The sequence below is a fragment of the Manacus vitellinus genome, unplaced genomic scaffold (genome assembly GCF_001715985.3).
Source record: "Manacus vitellinus isolate BGI_N305 unplaced genomic scaffold, ASM171598v3 scaffold_8_pilon, whole genome shotgun sequence".
Lineage (NCBI taxonomy): Eukaryota > Metazoa > Chordata > Aves > Passeriformes > Pipridae > Manacus > Manacus vitellinus.
Genome location: NW_021940864.1, coordinates 15,770,368 through 15,783,415, shown reverse-complemented (window position 1 = coordinate 15,783,415; position 13,048 = coordinate 15,770,368). Strand labels below are relative to the sequence as shown.

Below are 13,048 nucleotides of genomic sequence, written 5' to 3'. Positions count from 1 at the left end.
GAAGAAACTGAAGATGATGGATATCCTTTCAAAAGTAGAGTTTGGGAAGTTGACTGGTACTTTGCTTCCTGATTTTGCCACCATTAGTTAAACAGAGATGTTAATGCTGTGGCACTCTTAGCATAGCATCTTTCAGTACTACCAAACTTATAGTGTGGTTAAAAAACTAAAGAAAAATACCCTGAAAAGGAACTTACCAGGAGGAGAAAACCTGTGTGTGGAATAGGCCAGTAGAAAGCAATTGTAAGGATTTCAGAGATTTCTCAGTTTCAGAGTAAGACCTACCTGTCTTGCTTGTAGTCAAGTCTTATTCCTTTGTTAGATTTGCTTATACATTTTGATAGATGACAAAAGAACAGCCTATAAGAAATTATGGATTTAAGTATTAATATTTTTATCTTTTTGTCTATTGGGAGCATATTAACTTTTCTTTTGAAATTCTGTAAAGTATTTCAAAATTTAATGCTGTTTGCCTGAGGAGAAAAAAAGCAAAAGAAAGTAATATTTTTGGATAATGAAAAGCAACAGAGTATGATACATCCTTTTTCTTCTAAATTTATCTTTGATTTGATGGCTTTAACTTTATAGAAGTAATTTTAAATTCTGTAGTAGTATGTAATTGGAAATATAATTCCACCAAAGTAATTATTGGCTGGTGTATCTACAGAATTGAGATAAGTATGGTTTGAGTGTGAAGGTTTTGCTTGCCTTGCTCTTATACTGGAATGGTCATTGTCGATAGCACTGTGGAACACCACATGGTTTGCCTTCCATGAAGGCAATAAGGGCAAACAGAGTTGAAATGTATGAAAAACTACATGCTCATGTGCTGAAGATGCAAGGAAAAGGGTTTCATCTAGGTGAGAAGGGGAAAGAATGCAAGATTATATTGATTTTTTTTTGGTGTTTTTTTTCTTCCCAGGTTAAAAGGGTAACCATTCTCAAACTCTAAGCACAATAATTTTGCAAATGGCTTTACTGATTAAAAATGTTATTTTTATTTACCCCAGCACATTTATATTTGAAAAGGGTAAGCCACAGGTAATACCATGTAAGTACTTGTTACAAAATGGATATTTCTACTAAGTCAAGACAAACTGTTAGCTTGTGATTCAAAATATTTAGCACCTTATATTTTGTAAGCTCATGCAGAGCCTAGTGTTAATATTTATGTGAAGTGAAACCAGACTTGCGTTGGCTGTTGTGATTGTTTAAATACCTTTTATTTGAGTGTAATGGAGCATTTTTTATTTATGCGTCATAACCCTGCCAAGCAAACTGTTAGCTGCAGTTTTAGTTTCTCTGGATTGTAGTATTTAACAAACTCAGACTTAGGATGTTTCCCTTAATCTGTAGCCTCGTTTGTTATGGTGTACTTTTGTTGAGCATGTGTAACTTATGAAAATAGCTCATGCTCATAGTTCAGAACAGGGCAAACTCCTTCCTTAGGCTTAAGCCTTCTGGTGTCAAAGGTGTTACTTTTTCTGTCTTAAGACAGTAAATTAAGCAAGACATAAGTGAAACTATTTGGAAGGGCAAATCAGAGCAGAAAAGTTAGAGAGACCAGGGATGATGAGGATGGTTATCTGATATGGTTCAAAAAAAGGTTCTTTTTTCTTTTGCTTTAGAAACTAGCTGAATGTGTTTGGATTCATGGCAGAAGTAAGACTTAGAATAAGATTTGACTGAGGGGATACTTTTTTCCTTTTTAAATACATGAAATGTTTGTTCTAAGGTCAGATCTTTAATGGTAAGATGCTGTATTTGACTTCCAGAATGAAAGCCACTGATGATAGAGAATCATTGCTCTTTTCTGTTAACATTGAAGTGGAATTTTGTTCTGAACTTCTTTGTCTTTATTAAAATGTCACCCAGCCTATGTGAGGCTCGATTGTAGTAGAATAAATTAGGGTTTACATTTGGATAAAAACCCATAGTACTGTAGGAAGGAGAGTGTAAATGATACGTTTCTGGTTTAGTTAGAAAATAAGGACAACAGCATGATTTTTAGGTTCCATGGGGTTGTAAAATGTTTTGAGTATGGTCTCAGCAATAGTGTTTTGTGACTGTATGATTAACAGGCACTGAAATATCGATTTATTTGTTTTGAAGCCTAGAGAACCTATGTAGCTATGTAACGTATGGCCTTTTGGCAAATGACTACACAACAGGGAAAAATAGTCTTAATATACACACTGGCTTTAATATTGATACGTTTGGTCTCAAAGTGACTTTTATAGAAGGGACTTGGGAGTTTGAATTTGAGGCATGTTTACCCTGGACAAGTAGAAGCAATTTTATCAATTATAAGTAATAGTAACAGAAAAGCAAAAATCACAATGTTAATTTTTACTCTGGATTCTGTCCTTTGTACTGAATAGCTCTTTGGGATCAGTAGGTCATGAAAACTTTTTTAAACCAAAGTATCTGCATAGTTGGTCACTCGCTGTGGATAAGAACTGATATGCCACTGATATTTAATGGAAGAAGGGATATGACAGAGGATGGTAAAGAAGAAATATGAGCATGTGAAGTAGATAATAGGTTTGGCTAGCTGCAACATGATGTGCCCAAGCTCAGTGTGACCACAGAGAGGGTACCTTCTTCAAATGTCTCTCATCCCACAGCAGGAATCACTGCGTGGGATATGCAGCTGACCTGAACCTCAAATTGTAAAAGTTTACCGCCTCGTGTGTTAAACTAATAATGCCAATTTTAATTGACTGTTACACTGAGCACTGCATATGATGATGATCTGGGACTTACTGTGAGCTCTGTTCCCTTCATGTTGTGGTAGAACTGAAAACGCTGTGAAGGGTAAGAGTTTGTACCTGCTTGAACCTCCATGTTGCACCTATTGCCACAGCTTTCCTGAGGTTCACCCCGACTGTGGAGATTACAAAGGTGAATACAGTTTATTGCCAATCTCACTACTCAAGCAGAGTCTTGAAGTCATCTCATGATGTAATGTTCTGTAATAGTTTTATGCTAGTCAAATATGGAGGTATAACCTAAAAAATAAGCAGTTATTTTGATCCTTCTTTTTTTATTCTAAGCAACCTTTTGTAGTATGTGTGTAGTTGGAGTGCAGCTCCTAGTGAGCTGAACTGTTGGTATATGCACTCTATTTCATCAACTCTTTTAAAGCAGGAATGCAGAGAATGAAAAGCATGCAACTAGTAACTGCAGTATGGAAAGTGTGTGTTAAATGAGTTTTTGTCATCACATAGGAACATGACAAAAACACAGATACAGTTCTTTCCTTCAGAGCAGCATTGGGCTATCTAAGTCACAGGCCAAGCTTTTTCATTATGCTGTTTTCTGAGTTATTCATAACAAGCCTCTTTCAAAGCTCAGTTAAAGAATGTATGAAGGTACATCTCCTTCAACACATAACCTCGAATTCACTGGTAGAAATTGGTGAGGTTGCTGTAAAGAACCATACATGACATTTTAATTGCAGTAAAAGTAAGAAAAGGATTGCTTTACAGTGACATAGGAACCACCCAGTCTAGTAAACATCAACTTTTCTGAATTCTTCGTTGCTGTATTACAGTTTAGGTAATTTGGTAATTATTTTCTCTTGCTTAATAAAGATGCATTTCCTGTTGCAATTTTATGCCATTTTCTCTAGGACTGGTGCCTATTTCATTCTTCTTTTAAATTAAATAGAAGGTTGATTTTTATGTTGAGTGTGTTGGGAATTTTAGCTGGCAGACCTCTGCTATTTTCTGCACCCTATACTTGCACGTGCTCCTGACAGTTGTGAAAGGAAGGTAGGAGTGCGGACAGGAGAAACCCACACTGTGCTCTACTGAGTCGCATGATCGGTGAGTTTGTGATTTGGAGCAATACTCTGGCACATACCTACCGCAGACTGGCCATTGGCTTCTTGGTCATGAGCCTTCATCCGCTGCAATTAATCTTTACAGCATCCTTGCTTCCAACTGAAGCCAAGATAAGTTTACAGAATATCAGCAATTAAAACTGTCACGTTAAATGTCTTGACATGGTGACATCCCTGAGCCAGCAATGTGACTTTGCAAGATTTCTTCATCTGATGCTTCTTTCCAGATCTGCATTCATAATTTTTTAAGAAATAAAAAGTGGTTTAATTTTTTCTGGACAGAATTGTTTATAAGATTTACCACACTGGCTTTACTTTGCTGTGTGGATTTCAAACAAGTGGTAACACACAGTAGGTACTGTCTTTTTTTTTTTCTACTGTCTGCTACCTCACAAATCTGCAAAAGCTCGGTTATTCTTTTGTATCGTCATAAAGAAGAAAGAATGATTGGGAGCTAGACAAGTAAGGCAAGGAACATTTATTTTTATTTTTTTTTCACTTTTTTCTTGGACTATGAAAGACTTTTTTAAAAGCTCAGATGCATATGACCACCTCTTGATCTATGTGAACTCTGAAGTATGTTTACCAGTGAAATAGTGCAATCCAAATTTCTTTAAACTATCACATCGGTAATTAATTGCGCATCTTGTGACACTGGCAAGATGACAACTCAGTGTCAAGCTGTGATGAAATTTTATATTTTTAGTTAATTTTAGTCTCTCCATTTAAATGTGTAGTACTGCATTTCTCTTGGCCAGAATTTGGATAGTTGGAATGGTTCCTATTGAACTGTGTATTCTTCCTTCAAAGAGTTGGGGGTGGCAAGGAGAAGAGAGAGTAAGTGCTACTAAGTTTTAAAAGCTTTGGTATTTTGAAAATCGTGGGCCTTAGTAGTTTGGGATTGACTTTAACTTAATAAACAAAACACAACCATCTAAATATGGTACTTTTTATTAAAACAAGATCTCTTTTCAAACTTGGTGTTTTGAGGCAACCCTCAATAATGTTTGCAATGCCATTTGAGATACAAAGCAAAAATGTATTTCATGTTTCATTGCTTGCAGAGGAGGAGGAAACTGTGCCTCAGGAATTTGACTTCATCCCCCAAAACATCTGATGCTTATCTTGCATGTGAATTTTTGTAAAAATTACATGGATGAAATATTACATGAAATATTTTTAATGTCGCTATTAAATTCTGTGTTAAAAATGTATGTCATGTGTGATTATTTTTTATTTATAAACACATATGTAGAAGTGTTTTCATTTATTGCTTTTCAGGGGATATAATTTTCAATGCTCACTATCCTGACCTGCCACCAGATTTTATCTTTGGAGAGGATGCTGAGTTTTTGCCCGATCCTTCTGCCTTGCATGTAAGTACTTTACTGTTTGAGAATTTTACACCATGCAAGGAGTCTTGACTTTTTTAGAATAGCTTCAGCAACAGAAATTTTCCAACAATGCAAAATAAATACCTTTTATCTCACTTTTATGTGAGTATAAACGCATTGTTTTCTAATGTGATTTAAAGTTGAATCTGTAAATGGCGGGGTGGTGCGTGTTAAAGCATTTTAATCAGGACAATACTACCTTTACAATAACTATTTGGAGTATCTGTTAAAATATGTCTATTTAATATCTGACCATCTTAAATGATCTGTCTCAGGAAAAATGATTAATAAATTGTGTCTTTAAAAAGCATTTATTTCTAAAAAAAAAGAAGTAGCATAATTTTGTGTAACAATGTCAGTTTTCATTTTCTTGTGAGGAAGCGTAGAACCAGGTGGTATGTTATGGCAGCCCCTGCATATATGTATATAAATTATATATATATAATTATATATATATATGATATATATGTATATATATATGAGATATTTCATTTTGTAGACTGTGTGTAGGGGTATATAGCAGTCACTGGTAGAAACACAAACCTGGGAAGTGTCTTTTAACTGAACTTCTTGCCTAGGGGAGGGGCTCTTTGTGCAGTCCTCTCTCATGCAACCCCTCTTATGTTTTATGAGCATGTCTCCAGAGCTCCCCAGAGCAAGTCAGAGGCTGTTGTGCTGTGTTACAGATGTCATGGTGGAGGAGTGTGAGGCAGTGGCCTCAGAGTTGAACATGTCCTTGATGTGTGACATGGCAAATGCTGGTTTTTGGTTCTACCTTTATTCATTTCGTAGTAAGTTATATATAAAAATCTTTAAAGTATTAGTTTGAATAATTATTTTGAGCATACCTAAGAGAACTTTTAAAAGGTGAATGTCATATTTCTTTTCTTTCCCTAGTCATTTTCCTGTTAACCTCACAAACTCCTTTGGGAAGTAGGTATGGTGCTGATGAACATCAATTTCATTAGGCTTGTTTATAGAAAAGGTTTTACTTTCTATGACAATTCTAAAATTGTTTTCACACTCCTTATTTACCAGTTCTATTTTCCTCTTTTCCTCTTTTGTTTCACATTCTTACAACCTCCTGAGAAATGTTCATATTAGCAACCACTGTCTGCAGTTGACGTTAAAGGAAAAGGAGGACTTCTTAATGTACTGGAAAACTGAAATTAATAACAAATAGCAAATGAGATATGAAATAAAGACAATTTGGGGCATCTTGCAGAAATGCTGTTCAGATGGAGAAACTTGCTGAGAGTCATACGGTGCTGCATTTCTCATGTGAAAAGGAGTCCCTAGCAGTAGTGATCCGCAGGCAAACCTGCAAGAATAAAAACATACTTATTTTTCTTTCTTTCTTTTTTACATTGTTCATTAATGATGCTTCTTTTGGGAGTGTTGCTTTTCTGCCTAAGCACAGAACAAACTTCCTGTCCTCTTTGTTGGGAAGCAACTTGAAGAGCCATTTGCTTCTTGATACATAATGAGATATTAACCAGCCTATTTAAAATTAATTAAAAGAAACCAAAGAAGAAATTTGCAAACCAACAGGTTTTGTTTTACGTTAGTCGTTATGCCTTTCTATAGCATTCACTAGGTAAATGTAATCACTTTTGATAAGGTCCTTGGTCATTCTCCTGCAGTCCATCTGATGGTATGGAATGTGTTATCTCCACCTTGCAGCTTTGGTCTGTATAGCGTACTTCTGCTTTCGCATTTGCTGTTTATTTAATGTTCCCTCTGGTTTGTAAAGTTTTTCTTCAGAATGTTACATTAACAATAACTTGGTTATTGTGCTAAATCTTTGAATAGCTCCCTTTTTTCCCACAAATGTGAGAACTGTTTAATGAAGATAATTTTAATCAAATTCTAAGACATTAGCAGAATTCTTTAATGCTTTAACATATCTTTCTACTGACTAGAAGTAAAATACAGATTAGCACGTTGACCGTAATTTAATGCTCCTAATCTTGAGCAATCTTCAAATACTTCTGATGCAACAGTTCCTGGCAATCAAAACAGAATCTACCATGCACAAAAGCATGTAGATTTTATTAAATGAGGAGTACAGTCTCTGAGCAAGTAATATGTGCCGTTGGATCTGTGGGAATTCTGACATTGAGCCTTTATGCGCTGCTCTCGTCTGCCTGAGTGTCTCGTTTTCCAAGAAGTCATCACATGCTGTTGCATGGCTTGAGTCAGGCATTATGCTTAGCTTGAGACAAGAACCAGGTACTCCAGATTCCACAAGCTCGTGTGGCTCTAATAGAAGCTGGCAGTAGACTTCCCTGAAGACATTTGAATGGCTGTGTTGCAGATCAGTCACTCTTCAGTTTCCATGGCCATGGGCAGACTTTCGAATTAGGTTTTCATTTGACCATGGTAACAGGTGTTCAGTTAAGCAGCTGTTAGCCAGACAGCTAAAGCAAGATTCCAGAAATACTGCATTTTAAAAAGTAGATGCTGTAGATGAAGAGTTCATGGTATCTTTTTTTTTTCCCCAGAGAATTCCTAAATGGTTGGGCCGGCATTTCAGCAGTGGGGTGATATGTTGAGCACTCTTGTTGTTACAAGCAGAGAGAATCAACTGTGTTCTTTCACTGACAATGCAATTGCAGAATCAAGCTGAAAATGCTCATTAAAACTCATCTTTGCTTTTATACCTTGCACAAATATTAGACACTTGGGTATGAAACTCTGCTGGAGTCTCAAGTTCAGCACCACAAAATATATGCTTCATTATGTGTTTTACCAGTAGTTACTCTGCTGGTTGCAGCGTCTGATTGTGTGCATGCTCATCTTCTAGAATGATGTAGGCAACTCAACAGAGGGGCAAGTGGTCCATTTATTTTGGTTTGTCATATAGTATTAATTACAGTCTGGGGGCTAGCTTCTTTAGGTTGGTGATGCTGTTCATGCTCAAAGCGTTATTAGAAATAAACAGTTTTATTCTTTATTCTCATTAAAAATGTTTTCCTGTTGAATGCATTTGATACCTGTGTGTCTAGTAGGCATAAATAAAATCAGCTTCTCAGAATGTAAATAGGAAAGTTCTTCCCTGCTCTAGTGTGTATTCATTTTGGATGACAAGTATTAGAAATGTATTTTAAAAACAACCTATGATTCACTCCGTTCTGATTAAAAATCCAGTTGGCACACAACAAGATTAGTGATTGTGTACGGATGAGATTAATTTGGAGCTCATTACAATGACGCCAGTTTGAGTAACAAGAATTGTTTGTTATGTTAGCCTAGTTGATTGTTAATGTGAGCCAGTTAATAACTGAAGTGCTTATGCAAAATGTTAACCCCATTTTTCCAATGATTTTGAAATATCCTCTGTTTGGAGGAAAAAAAAGAGGAGACAGTAGTAGTGTGTACAAGCTAACTGTCAGTTCAAGGATTTGGGTTTCCAGCTAGTCTTCCCAGAATTATTCTGCCCACCCATCACTGTCACAAAGGCTTCATTAGCCTTAGTGGGAATGGAGACAAGAGAACGTGAGCATTTCCTGAAACCTGCTAAGTGCTGAATATGTCCTTGTGGGGTAGTGTATGGTATATTCCTTTTGGGAATACTTTGTGCTGCGTTTGCGTGGAAGGAAGACATTGTCATCACAGAATTTCAGAGAATGGGCCGCTGCAGTTGTCATGCTGGTACCTAGCGTTGGAAAGATTGTTTCCCCTTGTCTAGTTGCTAATACTGAGTACAGATTGCAGTCATTGTGGAGCTGATTGACCTTATTTTGCTACTCAGGTGTATTGGCTATCGTGCTCTATATCTTGGAAAGACCAATGTTTGTTTTAAGTTCTTGTATTTGTGCTTGTTAGACTCCATATTTATCATTTGGCTATATGATACTGTTGTGAAGGTTGTATTGTTTTCTATGTCTTTGTTCAAAGTCTTAATCATTATTTCTGTTGGTTGCTGAGTTAGCTTTTAATGGGTAGTGAAGAGATCCTTTAAATATCTCTCTCTTCCATTAAGTGTTCTTCATTTACTGTCAGGTGCATGAGACAGATGTTTAACAGTATCAGTTGTTCTCCTGCTCACAGTAACTACAAAAAAGCCCCAAACCCCTTTATATTAACTAATGCTGTTTGACCTGTTTTGTTTTGAAAAGTCTTTTCAGTTGTATTGTTAGCAAAGATGCAGGTGATATGTGTTCTAATATGAAAGCCCCACGTAAGGCTATGACCACGATGTTTTTAAGCGTATGATTTTAGAGTTTAAAGCCACAGTAGTGGGTTCTCTTTGTCTGGGAAATGCGTGGATAGGTTCGAACTGTTTTAGCATTGCTGTCTCTTCTGCTTACTCTAATTTCAGATGGCAGCACAAGATTTCATTCTTGGACCCCTAACCTGCTGCTCGTGTAGTGAAAGCGTTAAATTAGTTTGGCTTCAGTTGAACTTGGGAAATTTAAGAAAAACAGAATGCAGGATTGGATCCTGCATGTTATTAGAAGAGAGTTTTTTCCTATTTTGAACTTCTTTATATTCACATTTTTTGTGTTTACTTCTCAGTCATATCCTGACTTTATATGTCAAGGAGTGTTTTGATTATTTATAATCCAGTGTTATTTATCGTTTTATTCTATAAAACTAACATGAATTCTGAAAACTGTTAATTCCTTTCTCTTTCTATTGATCCTTACCTATTTGTATATATGGGGGATGTTTGTATGTGTGCATACATATTGATGTATACATACATATAGTCACTGTGGCCTTGGTGAAATTGGTCTGGTATGGATAGGCAGTGGTAACAAAATCACATTTTATACCACCAGGCAAGTAATTTAATTCAGGAACTTTCCCAGAAGAAGGTCTTTATGGCTGGTATTGTTGGCATTTATTTTATACGTTTTTGTCCAATTTTTCAAACATTAGAGATATGCCAGTGCAACATTCCTTTCTAAGCCAGATCTGAAAGAATCTAATTTTGAATGTATATTGATCTGGTTTTGGTGTCTGAGCTCCACCAGTTCCTCGGGGAATCACAAAATCACAGAATAGTTAGAGTTGGAAGGACCCTCTGCAGATCATCATCAATCCCCCTGCCAAGTTCAATAAGTACTGAGTTTAAAAGGAGAAATCCCCAAAAGAGGATTCTGGCTTGGAATCCTCTTCTGGCATAGCCTGACCAGCTTGACTGCAGCCAGCATTCAGAAGGCCCTTCTGAGAAGTCATACGGTGCTCAGAAGAGCGAGTGTTAGGATTGTCTGTGTAGCCATGTGGTAAAGATGGTGACTATACAGTTCAGCAGAAAGAACTTAAGAGGATGGCAGAAAATAAGTTTTATCCTGTAATCTTTCCATCTTTGCTTCCTTCAAGGCCTTTCTACACTGGGAAAATGTTACTTTTTCTCCTTGTTTTAGTTCTTCTTAATTTCACTTTCAGTCTTTCATTTTTATTTGTCCTTTTTGTCCAGAATTGTTAATATTTATTTACAGGGAGGGGGAGTTAGCTACCTTGTATTCCTTTGTAATTTTCTATTAATGTGAAGTCATTACATATATTTACCTTACTTTCTTTTTCCAGAACCTCAGCATTTCCTATCACAGTTTATAAAACATGGCTTTCTCTCTCAAAGTGTAAGCAGAAAAGAATATGCTGAGGTCACAAGTTCTGCTTTACTTAGTTGCAACATTTTGGCTGGACTTTTTGCCTAGAATCCAGAAATTAAAAAAAAAAAAAAATCTGCAGTTTGAAACTACTTATTTAATTTTGAGGGAAGAAAATATCTCTTAAGCCAGGTAGTTTTGCCTTTCTTGCTTAAATCTTGCTAGTGTAGAAGGCAAAATTAATTCCATTAGTTCTGTAAAGGGCTCCGTGGGGAAACATTTCCTTTCATTTTTTTGGCACAAGCTTATCTGATAATGCAATTTCTCCCTAGAATATGAAAAATCTAGAATATTAGCTTTTAAAATATAGTATTTCAGTCCAAGAAAGACTAACTTTTGGAGAACATTAGGAATGTGAGTGGACCACTTGACTGAAGGATGGCAGGATAGGAGAAAATTTTTTTTTACCATACTAACTAAACTGCATGTGATAAAGGACTTAATTATTGTGCAGTAGTAAAATAGGGGGAAAAAAATTTTATAGTTTTCTATTCATAGCATTGTATTAGGAAAAAATAAAGATAACTTTCATTTGTCACATGAGTTTGACCATCTTTTTCATGGTTACACGGTTAGATGGGCCAGAAGGTTGGACCAGAATAACAGGATCTTTAAATCTTAATGTAGTTAAGGCTGAAAAAGATGTTTAGGCTTACATTTCTTTCAAGCTGTGTGTGTTTAGTTTATATCTGATTCCAGAGCACTGGCCTCCTGAGTGTCTGGATCTTCTCTTGAATTCATGTTCAATTAATCTTGACTTCGTAATGAATTCACTAATTTCTTAGGTGGGCAACTGTTGCTATGAGGCTTGAGAAAGACTCTTTGCTGTCTCTTTGCTAGAACCAAGCTGCATGTTTGAATGAGTATTCTTTCTTCTGCTCCCCTAGGAGCATATCCTGAAATTCCTGTAAGTGGAGGAGGAGTGCTTATATAGCTAGGTGTTAGTCTTAGCCGAGCACTGCAGTATGAACACTAACAACATTTAATTGCTGGAGTTCTTGCATGGCATGAGGGATCACTGGCCTACCTTCACAACTTTGCTGTTCTCTGATCCTGAGGTCACTGGAAAGCCTAGAGGTGGGAAAAGCTTGCAACCAATCCTGGATGTGAGAAAGAACTGAGCAGGCTGTTAGCGAACCAGTACACAAACTAAAGCTTACCCTGCACCTAAAACTATAGTCTGTATATAGTCAAAACTCTGTTAGGTGACTTTGCCAATATACTTGATTTTTATGCATTTCAACTAGGGACCTTTGCACAAATGAAATCTGAATATATTTCAAACTTAGTAGTTTTGTTTCTTAACACCCTTTATGTAATTTTGGGGTTTATTTAATATACTAGTCCAGTTAGGTACTCTCTGTTTCAGTCTTCCTGGTCTTCCTTCCAGTTCTTCAGGTTGTTTGTCACAGTTTGTGTGAACTCATTAACTGCAATAGTGCTAGTCAATCAGTCTCTTTATGGGCACAGTGGTTCAGGATTTCCTTTGGAAGTCCATTTAACATCTTATGGCCCTCCAGTCTCCTTATTTTGTAGGCTCTGAGAATATCCCATCAGAGATACAGTCAGTCTATATTAGTGCTTTGTACTAATGTATCTCATCTTAAGGATAAGTGAAATCCACCAAAATGAACAAGAGAAAAATCTAAGTTTTGAACTGTGTTAAGTAAAAAACTGGGATGAGGAAGACCTTTGAATATTCTTTGAGGAGGCACTGAATCTGCAATTATTCTTGTAGGCAATGACTCTATTGAGTGTGTGGCTTTCTCCCTCCAGATATCAGTTGTTCATGTTGCTGGATGTTTTCACAAGGGCAACTAACAGTCCATGAAGACAAGACAAGAGCTCCTCCTTTAACTCATCTTATCTAATAGGTTTCAGAGACTCTGACCACTTTCAGAGACTTTTCACCATTTATCATTTAAGAAGCTTTGTCTGGCAACTCTTCTATTACCTGTTTCAATCTAAGCAAGCTGAAGACTTCTCAGGTGAAGGTGTTGTGTTAGAGAAGAAATTTGTGCTGCAGCATAACTTCAGATTGCCACAGATGGCTAAATGTGTTCATTTATTTGTATGTATATATAAATAATTCTTTACTGTGAGGGTGGTGAGGTTCTGGAACAGATTGCCCAGAGAAGTTTTAAGTGCCCCATCCTTGGCAGCGTTCAAGGCCAGGCAGGGTGGGG

General features: G+C 36.5%; 1 protein-coding gene across 2 annotated transcripts in view; it reads left to right on the top strand.

Moving 5' to 3' along the window:
* BABAM2 (BRISC and BRCA1 A complex member 2) overlaps positions 1-13,048 on the top strand; it is a 167,989-nt gene that overhangs the window by 23,911 nt on the left and 131,030 nt on the right. For both annotated transcript variants that reach the window (XM_029965056.1, XM_029965057.1), the window contains exon 3: positions 5,129-5,223. In XM_029965056.1, coding sequence (XP_029820916.1) covers positions 5,129-5,223 — 95 coding nt within the window. The remainder of the gene's footprint in view (positions 1-5,128; positions 5,224-13,048) is intronic.